The 24423-nt window shown below is 42.2% G+C and overlaps 1 protein-coding gene across 1 annotated transcript in view; it reads left to right on the top strand.

Moving 5' to 3' along the window:
- Positions 1-23379, top strand: part of LOC120541316 (very long-chain acyl-CoA synthetase-like) — a 33496-nt gene extending 10117 nt beyond the window's left edge. The window contains exons 2-10 of the mRNA XM_039772815.1: positions 1681-1890; positions 3976-4134; positions 8053-8177; positions 10187-10381; positions 12878-12968; positions 17523-17721; positions 18951-19048; positions 20368-20498; positions 21247-23379. Coding sequence (XP_039628749.1) covers positions 1681-1890; positions 3976-4134; positions 8053-8177; positions 10187-10381; positions 12878-12968; positions 17523-17721; positions 18951-19048; positions 20368-20498; positions 21247-21423 — 1385 coding nt within the window. The 3' untranslated portion in view covers positions 21424-23379. The remainder of the gene's footprint in view (positions 1-1680; positions 1891-3975; positions 4135-8052; positions 8178-10186; positions 10382-12877; positions 12969-17522; positions 17722-18950; positions 19049-20367; positions 20499-21246) is intronic.
- The last annotated feature ends 1044 nt before the right edge of the window (positions 23380-24423 follow it).

Raw genomic sequence — 24423 nt, forward strand, 5'->3', positions numbered from 1 at the left:
GTAAACAAAAATCCCAATATAGAATCCAAAAAGCGTCGTCAAAAAACAAAGCAGGGGGTCAAAAAATCCAGAAGGTGCGAAAACCAATATGAAGGCACAGAGAAACACAAGAGACACTCCACTGCCTATTTCATTCGTAATGAACCGCCAGGAACTATGGAAGGCCCTCCCATTAATAGGGTGGAAAGCCTACCTGGAGGTGATTGGCAGGTGGTCCCGCCCCTTGAGGAGCCACCCACAAAACATGTGGAATGTAATCACAGCCACCTTCATATAAAAACGAACATAAAGATAAAAGTACATCTCTGTCTCCCTCTCGCTCTGATGTTTAGTTTGGAGGGACAGTCTGTTCTAGTAAGAGTCGGGGCGCTGTGATGAACCCTCCACTTTCTGATGATGGACCCAACAGTGCACAACAGGACATTCAAACTCTTTTTTGTTGCCATTTCCTGCCTTGTGCATTTCAATGAATTCTCACACCAGCAGAAAGCTCGTTTGTCTTCATTTTTGCAGTGACTGTCCAACAATGACTGCGACCCTTTTTCTATCCAGAGAGTTATGAAGGACTCACAAGTAGCACCTCATTATATTTAATTATGACTGTCACCTCATTTGTGTAAGCCTGGAGCTTCTAAAGCACAGAGGTTTGAATACTTATGCAAACACAAACTTTGGAGTTGTTCCTCCTCAGTTAAATATCTACAGAAAATGGTTTATGTTGACTTTGGAAATCTGTTGCTATTGCATAAGAGTCAATCAGTCATTTTCCAACCCACTATATCCTAACACAGGGTCATGGGGGTCTGCTGGAGCCAATCCCAGCCAGCACAGTGCGCAAGGCAGGAACAAACCCTGGGCGGGGCGGCAGCCCACCGTAGGGCAAACACACACACACACCAAGTACACACTAGGGACAATTTAGTATCGCCAATGCACCTAACCTGTATGTCTTTGGACTGTGGGAGGAAACCCATGTGGACACGGCGAGAACATGCAAACTCCACGCAGGTAGGACTCGGGAAGCAAACCCAGGTCTTCTTACTGCGAGGCAGCAGCGCTACCCACTGCGCCACCATGCTGCCCACAATTCAATACAATATAATTTATTTTTGTATAGCCCAAAATCACACAAGAAGAGCTGCAATGGGCTTTAACAGGCCCTGCCTTTTGATGGCCCCCCAGCCTTGACTCTCTTAGAAGACAAGAAAAAACTCCCAAGAAAACAAGGGAGAAACTTTGGGAAAGGCAGGTTGAAGAGAGACAAAGGGGGTCAATGCAATACAAGTAATCTTCAATACTATATAATAGTGCAATAGAAATATTACAAGTACAGATCAGAATTCAACAGTAGATATCACATAATACGATTTGTCACACATTTCTCCTGTCACACATCCAGAGAGCCACAGCTTAACGCTTAGCGCTGCCAGACTTTACTTTGTATGGAGAAAACCCACATAAAAACAGCACAGCATCTCAGACAGGTTCAGATTCAGGTTAGCTAAGCCCATGGTGCCATGTTGTCCTCAGTTGTCATCATATTGGCTCACTCCGAGAGTTCAGGAAGGTTTTTAATTCTGAGATCTCATTTGTAGTCCACTCATCTTGCGGGCCTCAACTGCTTAATGTTGATTAACTCTCAACGACACAGTCGTTCACTGTTGTGATTTCCTTTCAAAGAACTGAAGTCGGCTGTTGAAGAGGTGCTGCCTACGCTCAGGGAGAAGAATGTCTCCGTCTACATCTTCAGCGACACATCTGACAATGAGGATATTCAGAGTCTTGGAGACAAAATCAATCAAGCCTCGGATGAGCCTTTGCCCCAATCGCTGAGGGACAGCATTAATATTCACAGTAAAGCGGCATACATCTATACGTCTGGCACCACAGGTATGGCATTAAAATTAAAGGGCTGATGAATGAGTCTCTGTTGGTCTTGAGTTTGACTTTTATAGAATCTCCTCCATTAGGTTGTCATGACTTTTTATCACCTGCTTAATCTATACCAGGGTTGCAGGAGCCTATTTCAGATAGAATAGGGCATGAGACAGGAAGAAACCGTGGGCAGGGCACCAGTATGTCGCAGGGCAATCACACACACACCAAACAGCCACTAGCCAATTCACCTAACCTGAATGTCTTTGGACAGTGGGAAGAAACTGGAGCACTTGGGGGAAACCCACCCAGACACACGGAGAACATGCAGACTCCACTAATCACTAATACTAACTGAGAAAACTGAAAGCTTGGAAACCAGAAACTCAAGAGAGTAATTCACACTACGTATCCAAATCACAGATATAAATGAATTGCTGCACTGGTATTTAAGGGATGGTGCTGATAATGTAAGACATGTTGTTGTCCTACACCTCATTTCTTAGCAACTTGGAGTAGCTATTTAGCTATTTAGATGCATTCAACATGGGGGTGGGAATACATCAGGGATCGGCTTTGAGCCCTTTCTTATTTGCAATGGTGATGGACAGGTTGACAAACGAGATTAGACAGGAGTCCCCGTGGACTATGATGTTTGGTGATGATATTGTAATCTGTAGCAAGAGTAGGGAGCAGGTCAAGGAGACCCTGGAGAGGTGGAGATATGAGAGGAGAGGAATGAAGGTCAGTAAGGAACAAGACAGAATAAATGTGTGTAAAGGAGAGGGAGGTCAGTGGAATGGTGAGTATGCAAGGAGTAGAGTTGGCGAAGGTGGATGAGTTTAAATACTTGGGATCAGCAGTACAGAGTAATGGTGAGTATGGAAGAGAAGGTGAAAAAGAGAGTGCAGGCAGGGTGGAATGGGTGGAGAAGAGTGACAGGAGTGATTTATGACAGACGGGTATCAGCAAAAGTGAAAGGGAAGGTCTACAGGATGGTAGTGAGACCAGTTATGTTATATGGGCTGGAGACGGTGGCACTGACCAAAAAGCAGGAGACAGAGCTGGAGGTGGCAGAGTTAAAGATGCTGAGATTTGCATTGACAAGGATGGACAGGATTAGAAATGAGGACATTCAAGGGTCAGCTCAGGTTGGACGGTTGGGAGACAAAGTCATAGAGGCGAGATTGTGTTGACTTGGACATGTGCAGAGAAGAGATGCTGAGTATATTGGGAGAAGAATGTTAAGGATAGAGCTGTCAGGAAAGAGGAGAAGAGGAAGGCCAAAGAGAAGGTTTATGGATGTGGTGAGGAAGGACATGAAGGTGATGGGTATAACAGAGGAAGATGATGAGGACAGGATGATATGGAACAAGATCTGCTGTGGCAAACCCTAAGGATCAGCCGAAAGAAGAAGAAGATGTAGGATTAATAAAGATAGATGGCCTAAATAGTACAGGTGGTTTGTGAATAATTCACACTTCTGTATAAACTGGTCCAGAAGCAGTCTCAAGGCAGGGGTGTGAAGAGAGTAACAGTGAACTGGATGTCCACAGTAAGGAAGTGAAATCCGTGCCTTAACTGTTTGGTTTTATGATACAAGGGGGGCTTGTCACGTTTTTTACTCTCTCTCTAACAACCAACCCTGACTTGCACAAAAATTAAAAATTCACCTGTATTCAACAACAATCCTGCCGACTACGCCAAGTTTCTGTAGCACAAGTCCAGCATTTAAAACAATTGCTCATGCCCTTATAGAGTTGTCATGTAACTTTTATGACAAAAAACAAATATCTAGATACAGTACGAATCGTCAAGGCTTCTATGAATACAAATGAACTTCATAATGTGCATTAAAACCCCACAAACCAAAAAAACACTAGTGAAATGATGAACAGAAAACAAACAGTGCGACAATAACACAAAGCAAGTCAATCTAAATATACATTGTGAAAAGAGAAAAGAAAAAAACATGACAAGCTCCCTTGTGTCATTGGTCCAAATGGAAGCCACAACATTGGTACTGTTTTTCTCATAAGCTAGAAAGCTGGTTTGAGATATTTCAATGGTTGCCTTATCATCCCCCTTTTATTCTCACAGGCCTCCCCAAGGCTGCAGTTGTCACTCATCATCGTCTCTGGGCAGCTTGCTTTCTTCAAGGAATGTTGGGAGTAAAATCTAACGACATTATCTACATCAACCTCCCTCTCTACCACAGCGCTGGCCTCTTGATGGGTGTCCTTGGTGCAATTGAAAGGGGTACGTAAGAAATAACTGTGATGAACACCTGCAGGGCAGCAGGCCCACAGAAACTTGGTACAGGGACATCTTTCATTGCCTGGAAGTTGAGACAAATCAGTCTTTAGGAAATGTACCCATTGAGCCCATCCTGGTGGACAGGATGGAATTAAATAAATTAAAGATATCTTGATAGTGTAACAGGGGCAGCTGCAGTATGCCAGCACAAAATGTAGCCTGAAGACTTAGCAGAATGAAGAATATCTTTGTCTTCTCATATCAACAACAGCCTTTTTGGTAAAAAAAAAAAATAAGAAAGAAATATGAGGATAAATCAAAAAGTAAAGACGATTTGGAAATTTGGATATACAACATGTTCACAATGGCTTACGGGTAGTCTGAACACAACACACCGCACGCAGCGCTCTGCTATTACTCTGGTTAAAGCGAAGGTCCAATGAACATTGACGCAGTGATATTTTTTTGGGTAGAGGGAGTGAAATCTGCTGAAATTCACCGAAGGATGTTGCCTCATGCAGATCAGTAAACTTGACAAACTTGACGGTACCCCCAAGTCATCATGCACATCTGTCGCTGATATCCAAATGTGCGGCAAACAGCGGACAACGTAATCTGTCAGACTTCTCGGATGAAGGCATTTGCCATGTCGATGTGGACTTGTGTGAACGATGTGGATGGTCGACCAGATCGAGTTTCATCGGTTACTCTTGTCCTTCCCAGTTTGAACCTTCCTTACCCATTCATTTTCTCTTCTGTATTGAGCTCACATCCTCCAGTGAATTTCAGCAGGTTTCACTTCCTCTACCCAAAGGAAACTCTTTATGGAGTGCTGTTCAACAATAGTGCAGTCCCGCAGCAGAGCGTCCATGTTCATTTGACCTTCGCTTTAACTAGATTAACGGCAGAGCTCTGCCCTGTGTGTGTTCAGACTACCCATAATCCATCACTCATGCACTGTTGCAGCTTCTATCCATTGTGATTCCTGCGTAATTTTGAAATTGCCTTTACTGTTTGATTTATGAGCCTTCACATGAAGATAAATCGAAATAATACCATGTAGTAGGTAATGTGCAGATTATTGTAGATTTTAGAATTAACAAATAAGAGGTTAGGAGAGCTGATAAAGTGCATTGCATCGCATTGCATTGCCGCACCCACCACATGACAAACCAACTCAGGATCCCAAATTAGGACCTGAGTGCAGCCATGCGACGGGTGACACCTCAACACCACGCTAGTTCACATGGAATGGAACTAGTGGGAGGTTTTTTTATGGTGGCTGGAGTACCAATTAACAAATAAAATCAAACCAAATTCTTCCATTTTGTAAAGTTAAGCGTTGCACTGAGCTTTCACTGGCTACAGTGACTGGCGATCACACAAACAAAGGGATTTAAAACTGAACCATTTTGAAAATAGTGACTCTCGTCCAAAACAAGTAGTTTTAAAGTTTACCATCTCGTGCTCGTTTCTATTTTGTCACATTGACATTACATTTACATTTATTTGCTTGGCAGACACTCTTATCCAAAGCGACTTACACATAATTCAGCAAGTTCTTCATATTTTAAATATCTGCAGTTACACAGTATGGTTCAAAAAAACACATGGCACTTTAAAAAGTGGCTGACTTGTTAACTGAGGATCCTACTGTAACATGAGTTCAACGAGAACACGGAGACATTTGAAAATACTTTTCTACACAGAGAACCACAGACACGTGGAGCCTTCTTATATAATACACTACCGCGGCTGTCCGATTGTCTGTCCAGGATGTTAAATCACCTGTGACATCTACTGTTTCGGGGTGATTGACCTCCAAGGTTATTCCTCTTTTTATTTTTATTTTATTTTATTGTAGAATCAACTCTCGGAGGCAGCCAGCAGGGCGGCAATGCAGCGAATGCGTAAGGGCACCGTTCTCATTCGCTACCACCTTCGCCATCACTTCCCCTACCTCTTCATATCTTAAATCATTCTTGAGGCAGACTGATGACTTAAATACCAGCTTAAGCGAAAAATTAAGGAAAACATACTAAGTAATTGCAACACGAACACCGACTTAATCAGTTTTAATGCTAAAAGATGCCGACGAAAGAAGAGAAGAAGCGGGCCATTAGGGTAGAGAAAAGAAGAGCTGCTCAGGAAGCAGCAAGCGCATCAACTTCTGAGCAAATGAAAGACAAACGTACAGAGAAAGAAAGAGGATGAAAACTAGGAATGCTCACGTCACGTATACATGTATTCACTGCACATTATCGTGTAGTGTGCCGTTACTGGTAAACTATAAGTAGTGTTGTACTCAGTGGGACTTTAGAGGCCTTCAGATCTCAGCTAGATGGTGTAAGCAACAGGGGGCATCACTGAGCCACAAAACCCGAGATACACCCACATTTAGCAGTCCCAGTTGCAAAATAAATGTTTTTATTGTGCAAGATACCTTCCTACAGACCACTCCACTCCACAGCCTTCCAATAAACACTCCGCCTTTTCCTCCTCCAGGTAAGTTTTGCCTCCTGACTCACTGGAGGAGATGGACGACCTGATTTTATGTCAGACCCAGGAGCACTTCCGGTAAAGGGGTGTAGCCCAACTGAAGTACTTCCGGGTCAGATGGAAGCCTCCTGAACCAGGGAGTCCTTCACTTCACCCTACAGTGCCCTCTGAATGACCCCAAGCATCCCAACACTGTTGTCCCTCAAGACTACGATTCCCATAAATCCCTGAGGGTGTCCTTGTTGGGTCCACACCAGAGGAGCATTGCCATCTATTATGGGGGGGTTGGACTGCTCTTGATATCCCAGCTCCCCTCTACTGTCCCCTAATCTATCCCTTTGCACCGGATGTTGATTCAGCCCTATCCCGGCTGGGTTGTGCCTCTTTCCATACTGTCCTCCCATTACGGCATCCTGGTTGGGAAAGGGTCCAGCGCAGCACTTACAACAGCTGGAAAAGGACCAGGAGATGAAACGTAGTCAAAACCGGAGACAAGGCAAAACTGAGAAGACCAAACTTATTACACTAAAGTGTATTCAGTAATCCTAACTCGGAAAACTGAAAGTTTGGAAACCAGAAACTCTCTAAGAGAGTAATTCACACTGTGTATCCAAATCACAGACATAAATGAATTGTTGCACCGGTATTTAATGGATTGCGCTGATGATGTAAGACACGTTGCTGTCCTAAACCACATTCTTTGACAACCTGGAGCATTGTCACGGAAATTGGAATTTTAACATGGCCGCAGCAAAATGCCAGAACGAACTCTAGCACTGTCACTACAGGCACTCCATATATCCACAAGTGTGCAAGGAAAACTATATGGGCAGCCTAAAGGAAATTATCACAAACGTTAATCAGTCATTTTGTTACCCACTTTGTCCTGAACAGGGTCGTGGGGGTCTGCTGGAGCCTATCCTAGCTAGCACAGGGCACCAGTTCATCACAGGACAAGCACACACACACACACCCCTCCAAACACATCCATCATCCAACCCGCTATATCCTACCTATAGGGTACTGGGGGTCTGCTGGAGCCAATCCCAACCAACGCAGGGCGCAAAACAGAAACAAATCCCGGGCAGGGTGCCAGTCCACCGCAGGGCACACACACACACACACACACACTAGGGACAATTCAGAATCGCCAATGCACCTAATCTGCATGTCTTTGGACTGTGGGAGGAAACCCATACAGACATGGGGAGAACATGCAAACTCCACGCAGGGAGGACCCGGGACGTGAACCCAGGTCTCCTTACTGTGAGGCAGCAGCACTACCACTGTGCCAAAGTGCCACCCATTATCACAAAAGTACGGATCAGTTTCGGCTTACCCTCGCAGAAGTAGCCATTTCTTAAAGAGTATCTTGTATTTAGCACATATCCTGCAACATTTTTCCTCCTTCCTTTCTTTCAGGCATTACAATTGTGTTAAGTCGGAAATTTTCTACCTCACAGTTTTGGAATGACTGCCGAAAGCACAACGTCACTGTTATCCAGTATGTCGGCGAGGTGTTACGGTATCTGTGCAATACTCCAAAGGTAACTATAGCGGCAGTAGACCAAAAAGGCCCCTAATCTGAAAATTGGCTGACGCTGCACTCTGACCTCCAAAGGTCAAGTAGAAAGGCAATTTCCCCTCGGGGATTAACAAAGTATATCAAAATAAAAAATAAAAAATCTACAGCTTAATAAAATGTGCAGAAAGTGATGGGGCATGAATACTTTTTGAATCCACTGTAAATTCTGGGAGTGAAAAAGAAATGGCCATTCAGAAAGGAGCCATACCATTGAGGCAGATACAATACAAAAGTAGAAAACAGGTGTGGCAGATGCCTGGGGTGACGACGGGAAAGACGAAGAGAGCGTGCGTCCATCTCAGACCACGTGGGGGCAGCCACCCTGGTTGCTATGGGGACCACGGGTACAGAGCTTTGAAGCTCAACCCTGTAGGGGCCTGTGGTCACCGCTAGGGGGGGCCCCGGTGTCTGGAGAGCCCTGGACCTCAGCACTTCCACCACACCCGGAAGTGCTGGGGGGAAGAAGAGAGGGGACACCCGGAGTGCTTCCGGGGATGCAGCCGGCACTTCCACCGCACGGGGGTGTGTCCGTGGAAGATTGCCGGAACCCACATGGAGCACATCCGGGTGCTATAAAAGGGGCCGCCTCCCTTCATTCAAGGCAAGAGTCGGGTGGAAGACAAGGAGGTGGCCTGAAGAGTGGAAAGGTGTTGTGTTGTGTGGCCAGGACTTTGGGGACTGTGGGGTTGTGAGCACTGAACTGTAAATAGTAATGAATAATAAACGTGTGTTTGGCGACACGAGCGTGTCTGCCTGTCTGTGCCCAGGTCAACGTTCACACAGGGTATCAAGTAACGGAAAGGAGTGAAGTGAAAAAGTCTAAAAGGAGATTCAAGAGAGTGCAGGCAGGGTGGACTGGGTGGAGAAGAGTGACAGGAGTGATTTGTGATAGAAGAGTGAAGGGAATGTCCAGCTATGCTGAATGGTTTGTAGATGGTGGCATTGAGGGAAAAGACAGGAGGCCGAGGTAGAAGTGGCGGAGTTGAAGATGGTACGATTTTCTCTCGGAGTAACGAGGGTAGCCAGTATTAGGACTGAGTATATTAGGGGGGACAACACAGGTATGACAGTTTGGTGACCAAGTGAGAGAGGCGAGATTGAGATGGTCTGAGCATGTGCAGAGGAGAGAAGAGGGGAACATCGGGAAAGGAATATTGGGGATGGAACTGGCAGGCAAGAGGAAAAGAGGAAGGCCAAAGACGAGGTTTATGGATGTGGTGTGGGAGGACATGAAGGGAGTCGGTGTGGCAGAAAATGATGTAAGAGACAGGAATAGATGAAGACAGCAAGCCCTAAATGGGAACAGCTGAAAGAAGAAGAAGAAGATCAGGTTTGAGGAGAGCAGACACAACAGAAACTTATAAATACAAAGCGGGGCAGTTGAAAAGCCAGAGAACGCATGAGAGCTTTCAGTCTGGATGTGAATGTTGGGAAAGATGGAGCCTTCTGATTAGAGCTATGAAGACAATTCCAGAAAGCAGGGCCACAAAGCTGAATGAATGGTTGGTTGCCAAAAAATCGCATTACAGTGTAACAGACTCAGAAAGAAGGCCAGCATTAGAAGGAGGTCAATGACTGCTCGATCTTTAACACTCAGAAAACTGTTGAAACACACTAATCTTGTCCCTTGATCTCTCTGTGTAATAAAAGGCCATCATTGGTACTGAATTATATTTTGCCCACTGGCTCTTTATCATCTCCTTTGTAAATCAACAGCCATATTGGCCAGTAAAGTGAAATAAAACAAAGTTAAAAAAATCTTTTCATGACATTACATTGCATTGTGATTCTAGCATACACTCTAGCATTGCTCAGCTCAAACATTTTTTATTACTGGACAATTTTATCAATTTCAATTTTATCAACTGGACAATTTAATCACAGCTGTCAAAGGACACTCTGAAAATATACATACATAGCTGTTGGTGTAAAATCCCCCCCAAAAAATTTAAAATGGATTCTTCTTTTCAGAGTGACAGTGATCGTCACCACCGAGTCAGACTTGCCATTGGTAATGGAGCCAGAATGGACACCTGGAAGGAGTTCTTGCATCGATTCGGAGACATCCAAGTCTGTGAGTGCTATGGGGCGACAGAGGGGAACGTTGGCTTCATAAATTATATTGGAAGAGTCGGAGCCATTGGACGGGAGGTCTTTATACACAAGGTACGCGGCTGGAAGTTGCACCTTCCCTTTCAGCTTCATTATTTGTATTTTTTATTGCTTTTTTTAGATCGCAATAATGGCTTATCAAATGGAGGCATGAAGTTTGTTTCTGTGAATGTTGTTATTCATTTCAGGAATTATTAAATAGAAAATGCTCCACTTAACAATCAATAGCCTTCATGTCTCAGCCCACGTCTAACAAACAAGAGAATACCCTTAATCCACCAAGCTCATTCATTTATCTAATAGCTAAGCTGTCCCAATAGCTCATTCAGATTCTTCTTAAAGGTTGTTATGTTGAAACGAAAAGATAAAAGAAGATTAAGAGGAGATCTGATTGAAGTGTTTAAAATTATGAAGGGAGCTGGTCCAGTGGATCGAGATGGTGACTTTAAAACAAATTCAACAGGATCACAGGGACACAGTTGGAAACTAGTCAAAAGTAAATTTTGCACAAACATTAGGAAGATTTTTTTTCGTAAAGAGAACCTCAGACACTTGGACCATAAGTGACCAAGCAGTGTGATAGTCAATAGGACTTTGGGGACTTTCAAAACTCGAAATGGAAGAATTAAGTGGCTACGACTGGTGAGCTTTGTTGGGCTGAAAGGCTTATTCTTGTCTGGACTGTTCTAATGTTCTAAAAGACTTCTGCTTCAACTCCATGTCTTGCTAGTTTGTCCCCAATTCCCACAATCCTTTGCACAAAGAGGTGCTTCAAGATGTCAATCCTAAATGCATTTCCTCAAGTACGTAATTCTCCATTTTGTTGAAAGAATGTTGCTTGAGCTACTTCATCGATGTCTTGGAGGATTTTGAAGACCTGGATTAGGTCCCCACGCTGACTTGTCAGCTTGACGCTAAGCAGGTTTAATTCTCTGAGCCTGTCACAGTTGGGGTTACCATAAGTCTGGGTCCTCTTTTTTGGCGCCGTTCCCTGCTTACGGCAAGATGGCCTCATATGTATTGTTAGCTAGCTGTCCCATGCGGCTCAGTCCACGTAGTAGTGAAAGAGAACAAACTTTAACAATCAATAAACAAACAGGTATCGCTAGCTAAGTGGAGGCAAGGAACGCTCCAACATGTCACGAGAGGTAGAACGACTCGAATGGAGGCTGGCGCGTGAGTGAGGATGGCCCTGCCCGGCTCCCCACTCCTGACGTCACACTTCCCCCTTCCCACGTCCCACATCCTCTGTATCAGATGAGCGCGATTAAAACACTCCTGCAGGCGGACTATGATTCTTAGCACAATGAGAGAAGTCGCAAAATCAACCAGAATGTTCAAGTAAATTATAGAAGAAAACAATCTAAATCCATTAAGTAGTTCGCTCATAAAAAGCGGACAGACAGACAGACAGACTTTGAATCATATGATCTTGGAGATCCTCAACCTTCCTTAATTAGCGAATGCTGCGAAAAATATAATTAACCTCTGAGTTGTTCCTTGTGACAATACATGTTTTCATAATGATTGAGGGGCAAAATTCAAATTCAAATAACATGCAATAAGTCGAAAACCGGTCAAGACATGAAAAATAATCAAACGAGAAGTCAAACGGAAAATAAGGATTTTATCTGCAGATCAGATAAGGCTCAGGGAAAAAGGATGAGCTTTAATGCTGTTTGCTGATTAAGTTAAGGTCACGACCCCAATGACCACGTCCCTAGAAACGTGAGCCGTGACCCTGACTACAGTACACAATATGGCTTCTCTAAAAGGAAACGGCTACAAAACATCAGTATTCAGCCTAAATCATGACAGTAACGTCCCTAGCCATAATTTTTACATGTGTTTTGAGGGTTTTCTACATCAAGGACTCTGAAAGTTTCCATCATTTTTCTAATTTAATCCTTCATTTCAAAGCTGATCATTTATTTTTTGTATACTGCAAAGCCATTTTGGATCCCGATGGGAGCCTCCACTTTGTGTCGTTTGTGTCTCCTGTATCCAAGTGAACAATCCCAGCATTCTGTGGGAGACGCAGCATTGGTGATGTCTGAATTGGCAATGGGTTTAAAGGTCATCCAAGTGATGCCGTCCGTCGTTACGGTCCCATAAATTCTTTCTGTGCTTTGGCCTTGCATTTTAATTATTTTTGATTGCTTGATTTCAAGCTTGTGGTTCTTGGTTTCTCATTGTCATCTTGTGCTCTGTATTTTGAAGGTTTGGTTGTGACGATTTCCTGGTTTTTAATCTCTGCCTGTTTCTAACGATGTGTTTCTTTCAGCCACTTTCCTTCCCTGTGCCCCCACTGTTGGAACAGTAATGTCATTATGGTACAATATGTTAATAATGCTATATCTTATGGAAAAAGTATTATAGCATATAATGACTAGCCTTCTGACTTACCCTTATAGGTACAGTATACGCCAATAAACAATGCTATCATTTTCTTACAGGAATGAGTACCCCAGTTCTGTGACATATCAGGTGGATTTATTTCTCTCTCTTTTACATTTTGTCAACTTAATTAATTGTATTCTTCATTTTTAGAAATTGTTTCCATATTCTCTTATTAAGTACGATACAGAGAGAGAAGAACCAGTGCGCGATTCCCGTGGATTTTGCAAAGAAGTTGAAAAAGGTAATTTTGAACACTTCCTAAAGCAACAGATAAGCGGTAGAAGTGAATGCAATCAGCGACAGGACTGTCACAAACCCACCTAATCCAATTCACGGTCAACGAAAGCTGGAGCTTTTCTGGGCACCGCTGGGAATCAAGTTCACTAGATCAAGACGAACAAGAGACACGATAGACAGCAATCGCAAGAGCAGAAACGGCAGAGTTGTAGTGATTTTTAAAAAGGGAAAACTGACCGTAATGTAACTGGCTGCCATCTCTCCACATGGAAATACAGTGGCAAGTAACAGTATGAGAACCCTTTGGAAATCACCATGTGTATGTAAATCTGGTCTGACCTTCAATAATACGCAAGCGCAATCTGTTTTAACGAATAACATACAAATTATTGTACTGTTCTCGTACGTATTGAATACATCATTCAAACATTCATAAGCGTAGCTTGGAAAAACTCTGTGAACTCCTGGGCTGAAGACGTCAGCAAAAGCTAACTGGAGGCAGGAGTGAGCAAACCTGAAATGCGACCAATGAAATGAGTTTGGAGGTGTGGCTTAGAACTACTTTGACCAATAAAGAAGACCTTTTGATTTTGCTCTTTACAGGAAGCATCTGCTGATGTGACGTATACATCACAGAAAGAGGTCTCGAAGGTCTACGACCCAGAACTGTTGATTTGCATGACCTAGAAATGGTTATAACGTTTTGCTATTCATCAGTCCACAGTTAGACAAACTATGTATAAATAAAGATGATTTAGTACTGCAGCTACTCTCTGTAGAAGTGAGAGCATAGTCAAGATGACTCAAAAGCTACAACACAGAATTAGTGCTAGATCGATGCTAAAATTTTGACTTTGGTATGAATACCAGCTTTTGGACCTCAGAATGGTTTCAAAACCCAAAACAGTTCTGAATAATGGATAACTTCTCCTGTCCCCAACTTACAGCTACTTCAATCCCCAGTCTGCAAATACACTGACCTCCCTAATACACCACACTCCCCAAATCGTTAACAGGAGTTCACCCCTTTGAGTATTTGGCATGTTAATGTAAATATATTTGTTCAGATAACACTGTGTTGGTTCAAGCTAGATGTAATATACACTCACTGGCCACTTTATTAGGTACATCTATTCATCTGCTTGTTACCACAAATCAGAATCAGAATCAGCTTTATTGGCCAAGTATATATACACATACAAGGAACTAGACTCTGGTTTTACCTTGCTCTCTGTGCATGTGTTATGCGTGTATACATTATATACACATGGGGACCAGTTCAGCACAATGGACGATAGCCATTGACTGGTCCATTGCACAAGTACTATCTCTGATGCTGTGAGATCGACTCAGGTGTTCACGAGAGTGATGGCCTGTGGAAAGAAACTGTTCATGTGTCTGGTAGTTTTGGCGTACAGCGCTCTGTAGCACCTACCAGAGGGAAGCAGTTGAAAAAGACCATGACCAGGGTGTGATGGATCTGCAATGATGTTTTATCTAATATCTAATCAGCCAATGAAATGGCAGTAGCTCAGTGCATTTCAGCCTGTAGACATTGTCAAGGTGACCTGCTGAAGTTCAAACTGAGCATCAGAACACGGAAGAAAGACGATTGAAGAGACTTTAAATATGGCATGGTTGTTGGTGCCAGACGTGCTGGTCTGAGTATTTCAGGAACTGCTGAACTAAGGGATTTTCATGCACAACCATCTCTGAGGTTTACAGAGAGTGGTCTGAAAAAGGCAGTTCTCTGGGCGACAATGCCTTGTTGATGCCAGAGGTCAAAGGAGAACGGCCAGACTGGTTCAAGCTGACTGAAAGGTAACAGTAACTCAAATAAGCACTTGTTACAACTGAGTATGCAGAAGAGCATCTCTGAACACACAACACGTTGAACCTTGAAGCAGGTGGGCTACAACAGCAGGAGACCACACCGGGTGCCACTCCTGTGAGCTAAGAACAGGCAACTGAGGCTACAAGTTTTCACGGGCTCACCAAAATTGCACAGCAAAAAATTGTAAAAACATTTGACTGGTCTGATGATTCTGGATTTCTTTTATGACATTCGGATGGTAGGGTCAGAATTTGGCGTCAACAACATGAAAGCATGGATCCATCCTGCTTTGCACCAACATTTCAGGTTGGTGGTGTAAAGATGTTGAGAATATTTTGTTGGCACACTTTGGGCCCCTTAGTACCAGCTGAGCATCGTTTAAATACCACAGCCTACCTGAGTATTGTTGCTGACCACGTCCATTCCTTTATGGCCGCAGTGTCCCCATCTTCTGATGGCTCCTTCCAGCAGGATAACCCATCATGTTCCCCTTGGAGTTCCGATCATGACAATAATTGACTAGAGGTGCTAGAAAACAACCATTTACTTCCTGTAGGAAAATGAGAGAAATGCTTGTAATGTACTGAATGGTCAATGAGGTAGAAAAGGACCACAGAGTAACAGCTGAAGGCTTGAAGGGATTTATGGAGGAGATTAGCATCTCTGTTCATAGGCCTACCAAACACAAAACAGCCATGTTGGCCATGACAGGACACCAAGGAGGAATCCCATTGCTCTAAAAAAATAAAACATTGCAGCACACCCAAAGTTGGCCAAAGACCATCTTGACACTCCACAATGTTATTGGGAAAATGTTCCAAGGAGTGAGAAAACTTAAGGTTGAAGTGTTTGTGAAGGATATGCAGCAGCACCACATACCAACAAGAAGCATTTTCCTACTCGTAAAATACAGTGGATTGAGCATTGTGATTTGAGGCCTGCTTTGCTGACATCAACCATCAAAGGGAAAATGAAATCCTAAGTCAGAATAAGGTCAGGGTGGCTGCCTGCCGAAGCTCAGTAGTTGTTGGGTGATGATGCTGCAGGACAAAAACCCTAAACATCAAAGTAAATCTACTACAGAATGGCTTCAAGAAAAGAAATCCAGTGACCCAGTCAGGGCCCGGACCTTAACCCAACAGAGATGCTGCAGAATGACCTCAGGAGAGCCGTTCACTCCAGACATCCAAAGAATATGGAAGCAGTTCTGTAGTGAAGAAAGGTCTGGAATTCCTCCTGAACGTTGTGCAGGTCTGAACCGCTTGACTGAGGTTATTGCTGCCGGAGAAGGTCTGACCAGTTAATATATCCAAAGGTTTGCTTACTTTCCCCACAGCACCCTGTGGATATTTGATTGGTTTGTTCAATGAAGACGTGACAGATTAGAATTGTCACAAGAAGCATGTCGTGTTTGTCAACACTTGGATATACTTAGATGAAGATCAGATCACATTTAAGGACCCATCAATGCAGAATGTCAGGTCATTCCATAGGATGCACATTCAGTACTTTTTCTTGAAACTGTATGATGGGAGAATTGTTTGAAGTAATAGAGATGCAAAAGACCACAACAGAAATGGTCACTAAACAAAATTCTGTTTTCGCATATCTCTTTCACTTCTAATTCTTATGTGTAACAGAAGGCACTGTTTATTCCCAGAAGTCCTTTAACACCAACCACTATCCCCAATTTTATGCAAACAGGACACATGTTGTGTTCCATTTGAACTTGTAAGTCAGTATTTTTGAGTATTTGGTTGGAGTTTTCAACCGGAATGCCCCTTAAGTCAGATTTCCAATTTAGAAACTCAAGGCTGGCTTGTCAAGTCCGAGTTTGTCCAACTTCAGATCATGACGTCAATCCAAAATTGTGACGTACACCGCAAACTCTAGTGAAAGCTGTAGGATTACACTGTTTATTAGCACTTCTGATGATTTGTGTTGCATTAAACCAGTCGTACACACAGCATTGCCCAACTTCTATCTGTGGACATGTTGCTACAAAGTTTGGATGCGCAGAATACCGTGTGAGGTTTTGTTATAAACTGCTATTTATTCAGATGGAGGACGCACAACTAAGGTTTTCCTAGAGACGTCCATATTGGTTTTCTGAATGTCTTACTGGATCGCGGTCAAGTCGGCTGTGTCCTCATTCCCAGCTCCTATTTCTGAGGTAAATGGAACACAGCATGTCAAGTCCGACTCCAGATCGTGACGTCAATCCAAAATGGCGATGTACACCGTAAACTTCAGCAAAAGCAGTAGTAATGTATTATTTATTAGCACTTATGTCTATTGGTGTCTCATTAAATCAGTCGTACACACAACACTATCCAACTTCTATCTGTGGACATGTTGCTACAGGGTTTGAATGCACAAAATACAGTGTAATGCGTTGTTATCAACAGTTGTTTATTCTGAAAAAAGCAAGTGCAACTAAGGCTTTCCTGGAGGCGTCCATATTGGTTTTCTGAATGTTGTACTCGAATGCAGCTAACCCGGGTGTGAAGTCATTCTCTGCTCCGTCATCCGACTTCTGAGATAAATGGAACTCAGCCATACTCTACATGTTCATACCTACGTGTATGTAAATAATGGGAAAACGGTGTGGGTAGAAGTTTAAGTTGCAACTTTTTTACTTCCTGTTATGTCAGTGTCATGGACCTGGACAACTGAGTACTAAGCCAATAGTTTTCGATTTAATATTTTTGTGTTTTTTTACAGGTGAAACAGGCCTCCTTGTATTAAAAATTACCAAAATTGCTCCTTTCACTGGCTATGCAAAAAACAGGGAGCAGACCGAGAAGAAGCAAATAAGAGATGTCCTTAAAAAAGGAGATGTGTACTTCAACAGTGGGGATTTGCTAAAAGTCGACCGTGACAATTTTATTTATTTCCAGGACAGAATTGGAGACACGTTCAGGTAAGAGAGGTGACTAATCTTCTTGAATTGATATGGTGGTGTACTGGTTAGCACCTGGAGACTGGACCTGAATTCTGGTTACTGTCTGTTTGCATTTTCTGTCTTTGTCTGCTTTGGTTTTATTCATCTGCTTTCCAGAAGTGTGAAATTGGGGGGCTCCAAATTGAGCTTGCCCTCGGTCTGGGGTTCAAATTCATGTTTTGTAAAATTCTCTCGTGTTCATTCTTGATTTTTTTTGTTAATGTTGATTATGTGCATCCTTCTTTGTTTCTGATTTTGTCTTTATAGGTAAGCTGCCTGTGTTATGTTTCATGTGTTTTGCGGATTGTTCCACAAGAGGCGGGGCCACCTGCCAATCACTGCCAGGAACCGCCCTCCGCCCTGTAAATCTGAAGGGTCTTTCACTATTCCTAGCAGTTCATTTTGCATGTGCTATGGAGTGGCGAGTTTATTTGCATGTTTGCTGTGCTTATGTTATTTGTGATTTACTGGATTTTTTTGACCTAATGCTCCTTTCTTGACTTCATTTTGTGGCTTAGTGTATCGGGACATTGGCTACATTGGATTGCCTTATGGTTTAGGGTAAATACAACTGCCTTTGTGTCCCATGAAGCTTCAATGTTATTGAAGAGGATTGTGTGATGAACAAATCTTTTATTTTATAAAAATTCTATTAGGTCCTTTCTGTGGTTAGCCAGGGTTTTTGATGGGATTTCCCCCTCTAGTGGGCGTTTTTGGATGTACTTTTGGGACTCGTGTACTTTGGGACCCCCCAATAGCACTGTGTTGGTGCAGGGATTGTCTCCCACTCTCTGTAGCCCAAATGTTGGAATGGAAAGAGGATCGGTGAGAGTTATCTATGAAGTATTCAGTCATTTATAAAATATTAAGCTTAAAGTAAAAGCATTGGCTACAACGATACATTTAATAAGTTCTCTTAAGAAATTTTGGGAAGGATAAACCTTCTATACATTTTAAAGGAAGTACAAGAGGACCAGTTGGTGGTCAGGTTTTATTTCTAGGGTGGCAGGTGAGAGTGCAACTGCAAACATAATATCCTCCTTGTCATTGTCATTTATTTTTAGGTAGTGACCAGTCTCTGATGTTAAATCTTGAATATGATTCTACAGTAGGTACTCATGAATTTGGCAGCAATCAAAACCTGTACTCACCTGATATGAATGATCGATTGTGATGCATTCTCTGCTTCTCATTTTATTTGCTCTTAGATGGAAAGGAGAAAATGTGGCCACCTCAGAGGTCGAGAGCATTCTGATTCTGGTGGACTGCATTGCAGAGGCAAACGTCTATGGCGTCCTTGTGCCAGGTGAAGCAGCAGCCGTCCTTCAGAAAATGTTGATGACTTTGAGTGAAGTTAAATGGAAGTCCCTTAAAGGAGACATCTGGCATTTTTTCAAGTCAAAGTGATTTCCCCACAAACATTTTAACCTGAAAATTGCTCCCGAGGTGCTGTACAATGGCTGACCCGGCACTCTGACCTGTAACGGTCATGTGAAAAGACCATTTCTCCTCAGGGATTAACAAAGTATATCAAATCAAATCAAAAATCAAATGATGTCTATGAATATACCGCATGTGTTTTCTATAAATTTTAAAAAGATCTTGCCCTCACTGGCATTTTAAATAGGGGCTAATGGGGTATGGGGCACCACCGGAAAAATAAAAGCATGAAAACTTACCACTGAAACCACAAAAGTTTTAATATAACAAAACGTGTCTTCTGTGTTTGAAGGATATGTTTTCTCCTTGCTTGTGTAAGGTCTCACTTAAATACAGAAGTAAATCAAAATCAATCCAACCACATGTCACAAATAGTTTGCAATGATTTGGTCTTTCAAGAGGATACAACGTCCTGAGGAGGGTGAAAGGTTAGCGGAAGATGACAAACACTGAGGTGGTGTGCATAACTGAAAATGGCCAAATCTCAAAATATTGGTGTTTTTTGAATGTTGAAGTTATTTTACAATGTGTGCGCAATCACAAGACGTGGATCAATACTCGACAACTGTCTTGGACAAATTCGATAAGTTTTTAAGCTTTTTTATTTATGCCCCATGCCCCATTAACCTCCAATGAGGGCAAAATGTTTTTACAAATTGATAGAAATACTTAAGTTTAGAACACCTTTTTGTGTAGTAAATGCTTTTTCATTTTTATACCATGTTTGTGAAGAAATAACTTTGACTTGAAAATTACTGTAATTGTTCTTTAAGGTTAAGCCAAGGTCCTCCTTGATCATCTGTCATACATTAGTTTTTATTCCAATTTCTTTTTCATGCTACATTTCATGAATAAGATCACAGTGGGCATGGTATGATTGGACTGGACTAAAAATCGGAGTCACTCCTAGACTGGCTTTGGATTGAGCGGCATGATCAGTGTGTCTCCAGGAAGCCTGGTTCTTTCTGAAGTCCACCTTGATCTTGTTTCAATTTCATGTGGTAGACTAATATGATATCATAACTGTGAGGAGGTCATTTTGATTTGAAAAATACAGAACTTATCCTTAAGTGCCATATGTATCTCAAAAACAAATACTTGAGCATTTGATTGGACTGCAAACAGAGACTGTCAATGTTGGCTTAGTACAAGAAGGTTGAAACGCTCTTCATTTTCAATCTCCAGGGCATGAAGGGCGCACAGGAATGGCTTCTGTTAAGTTGAAGGAAGGGAAGCAGTTCAATGCTGGAGATTTTTTCACAACTGTTGCACATCACTTGCCCACTTATGCCAGGCCACGATTTATTAGAATTCAGGTACTATTTTATTATTATTATTATTATTAATTTTAAACTACATTCAGTATTTTATTCTTTTAGATTAATAAAAAAACTGTGGCAAGAAATTATCATAACGTTCGCTGTGTCACAATCCTTTTATTTTTGAATAGCTGACAATATCATTATTAAGTTTTTTTTTGTATCACTTTTACTGTTGTAATTAATTTTTATCATCAAGTTTTGGGCATCGTGATGTCATTTTGTTAAATTATTTATTTGGCAGTATTAACAGAGCCACCGCCACATTGCTCCCTCATCACTGACGGTGTCATTGCGTGTGACTCGTATGTGTCTACCAGGGTGTGTTCCCCGGCCTCTTTTTTTGTTTTTTTTTTGTAATTATTTATTTTTTGTTAATAATCTTCTGTTTATGCATTATTATGCTTCTTTTTGAAAAATCCTGTTTTCTTATGTACTTTGTATTTTGTGGGTGGAAACCCAGGAGATGGGACCGACCTGATATCACCACCCCTAAGCCCTCCCTCTGGCTATTTAAATTGGCGGAGAAGGCTTGGGAGTTTGAGATCATTCATGTACAGTAGAGTCTTTTAAGTATTGCTGTTTGTGTTGAGTTTAGTCAATTTTTTTTATGATATTCTTGCCTTGTTTTCTTGGATTATTTCTCTTCTATTTGCTTTGGATTTTCTTCTTAGGCAAATTATTTTTGCTTTTTCAGCCATGTACACCCTAATAATAACATAGCACTTTTGAATTTGAATTTTAGAACTCCATTGAGGTGACAGGAACTCTGAAGCAGCTGAAAGTGAAGCTGTCCAAAGAAGGCTTTAACATGGACACAATCAGGGATCAATTGTACTTTCTGGATGACAAAGCCAAGACCTATGTGCCAATGACCCGCAGCATCTATGAGGCCATTATTAACAAGGAAATGAGGCTCTGAGGTGACGAGTGCCACTTACCGAATGAGTCACTCAGCCAAATTTTCAGTTCAGTTCAGTCTGTTTTCTGTATAGCGCCCCTCACTGACTGCAGGCTCAGAATATTCACAGGTAAATGCAGTTCCAAACTTTACAAATGACTAATTGAGTCACTCGTGAAGACACAGATTTGATTAAGCGCACAGGAAGACAAAGCAGTTCTAAACCGATTAATAGACATGGAGCCCAAGAAAAGGTTGTCAACAAATATAATCGTTCAAATACGGCCAGTTCACAACAGGGGAAAACAAAAACTCCAGTGAGCAGGAGAAAAGAAACCTCTGGGGGGTCCACGGTCAGTTATAACAGACAACGTCAGACACCACCAAAGTCCTGGAGACCTCGGCCAACTTACCACACACCACCTCCGGGGCATTCTTCTGCAGAGTCTGTGCCAGGACATCTAATAAGACGACAGAATTGTTCCATCTGATGATTCCAGGACTTCTAGCATCACAAATGTCTTTTCCATGGGCTGTTGTTGTGCCACCGTAGAAGACCAAGAAAAAAAACAGAATAGAGGAGAGTTCAAAATTATATGCATTCATTTATCCTTTGCAAAACCACTAACTAGGGCTCTTATAACAACAAGGTTATTTTTTATGACTTCAGTTAGTTTAATAGTAATTAATCTGAAGTGACATCAACTTCTCACATTTTTATTACTGCCAATCAAATGAATACTTCAAAATATCTCTAAAAGCATTTGAGCTGTTTTGAAATTCAGCGTCCTCTTAACATATTTGAAATACACCATGAAACACGTGGTCCTCAAGTAAAGGTGGTTCACAGAGAACAATTCTTTCTCAACCAGTGGACGCCAGTGGGTGGTAAGTTGCTGTTGTTTATAATGCTTGTGGTTCACACAGTAGTTTGCGACTTGTTTAATGGTCCTATGATCGCGCTTGTCCAAAAATGCTCAGAGGATTGAACCTGACTAAATGCTCCCTAATCTGAAAATCGCTCAAAATTCACCACGATCGTGCTCGATTTACCCAGAGGAGACTCTTGGTCGGTCACGAAAACATTCATATCGGAATAAGTGGGTCATAATGCTAAAATGTTGAGAAACACTGATATAGAGCATGCAGAGCGCCTTATGTCAGAAATACAGTCTGAGATTTTGGCACAATTTTAAGATCAATTTGCTGAGTAGGCCCAAATTTCAACTTCATTGTTTCATGTGCAGTATGAGAGGGGATGTTATACCCGACAGTATCTTACAACATAAATTTAGAAATCAATAAATGCCAGAAAGTTGTAAGTGTGAGCCGTCACACAAGACAAAATCTCTGGTTGACATCAAATTTACCGAAATTCATTGTGCAGCAACTGCAGTAAGTGTGCATTGTACATTGGGTATTGCCGTTCTTCTTCTTCTATTTAGGGGTTGCTACAGCAGATCATCCCTGTCTTCTATATCATTTTCTGCCACACTGACTGCCTTCCTGTCCTCCCTCACCACATCCATAAACCTCCTCTTTGGCCTTCCTCTTTTCCTCCTGCCTGGCGCTTCCATCCTCGACATTCTTCTCCCGATGTACCCCTCATCTCTCCCCTGCACTTGTCCAAACCATCTCAATCAAGTCTCCCTCTCTTGGTCACCAAACTGTTGTACCTGTGTTGTCCCTTTAATATACTCATTTCTAATTTCTGTCTGTCCTCGTTACTCCGAGCAAAAATCATAGCATCTCATTGAGTATTGTTGTTGTCATGCTCATTTTCACCTTTTTAATTTCTTAAAGCTACCTATCAAGTAGTAAAACAAACAACTGAATGTCCAATGACAGAAGTGTCTTTGGAAACATTTACTGGAAGACCCCAAAATACAATACAATACAATACAATTTATTGTTTGTGTAGCCCAAAATCACACAGGAAGTGCCGCAATGGGCTTTAACAGGCCCTGCCTCGTGACAGCCCCCCAGCCTTGACTCTCTAAGAAGACAAGAAAACACTCCCAAAAAAAACCTTGGAGAGAAAAAATGGAAGAAAGCTTGGGAAAGGCAGTTCAAAGAGAGACCCCTTTCCAGGTGGGTTGGGCGTGCAGTGGGTGTCAAAAAGAAAAAGGGGGTCAATACAATAGAATACACATAACAGAAAAATCCTCAATACAGTATAAAAATAAACATTTTAGAAGTACGGAGTAGAATTTAACAGTGGATGATATCACATGATATGATTTGGATTTGTTTTAAGTCCTGGAGACCTCATTCATCAAGCTGCCTCCCCCATTTGGCCATTTCACAGCTGAAACAGCACTGGGCCAGCCAATCCAATGAAAGGACCCCTCTACCCCACGATTCCTGCGATTCTGTATCAGAGATGACTTTACCTTAGGCAGGCAAAACAACTTGGCAGGTGGGCCGTGGCACCAAGTGCCACATTTGAGTACTGAGAAGAGAAACAGAATAGGTGAGGGTTAGTAACAAATTATCACTATCATGTTACTTATGTTTTAGTGCTAATGACTAACAACAGAGATGCAGTCTGTACAGTTAATCAGCAGCTCTAGTCAGGGTGTGCTAAACTGAAGTAGTGAGTCCTTAGCCTGAGACCGAAGGGGCATCTCTTATATTAGCAGGTAGACCACTCCACAGTTTAGGGGCCCTGTATCTAAAAGCTCGACCTCCCACTGTTATTTTATTAATCCTTGGAATCCTAAGCAGACCGGCATCTTAAGATTTAATGTGCGCTCAGGCTTGTAAGTCATGATAAGTTCAGACAAGTAAGCCGGAAATTGGCCATTTAATGTTTTATATGTTAAAAGAAGGATTTTGAAATCTGCCCTAAACTTAACCGGGAGCCAGTGTAAGGATTTAAGAACTGGAGTTATTTTCTTGTTCTTGTAATAATTCTTGCAGCAACATTTTGGATTAACTGGAGGCTGTAAAAAGAACAGTTTGAACATCCAGTGAACACCGCATTGCAGTAGTCAATCCTACTAGAAATAAATGCATGAA

The sequence above is a fragment of the Polypterus senegalus genome, chromosome 12 (assembly GCF_016835505.1).
Source record: "Polypterus senegalus isolate Bchr_013 chromosome 12, ASM1683550v1, whole genome shotgun sequence".
NCBI lineage: Eukaryota > Metazoa > Chordata > Cladistia > Polypteriformes > Polypteridae > Polypterus > Polypterus senegalus.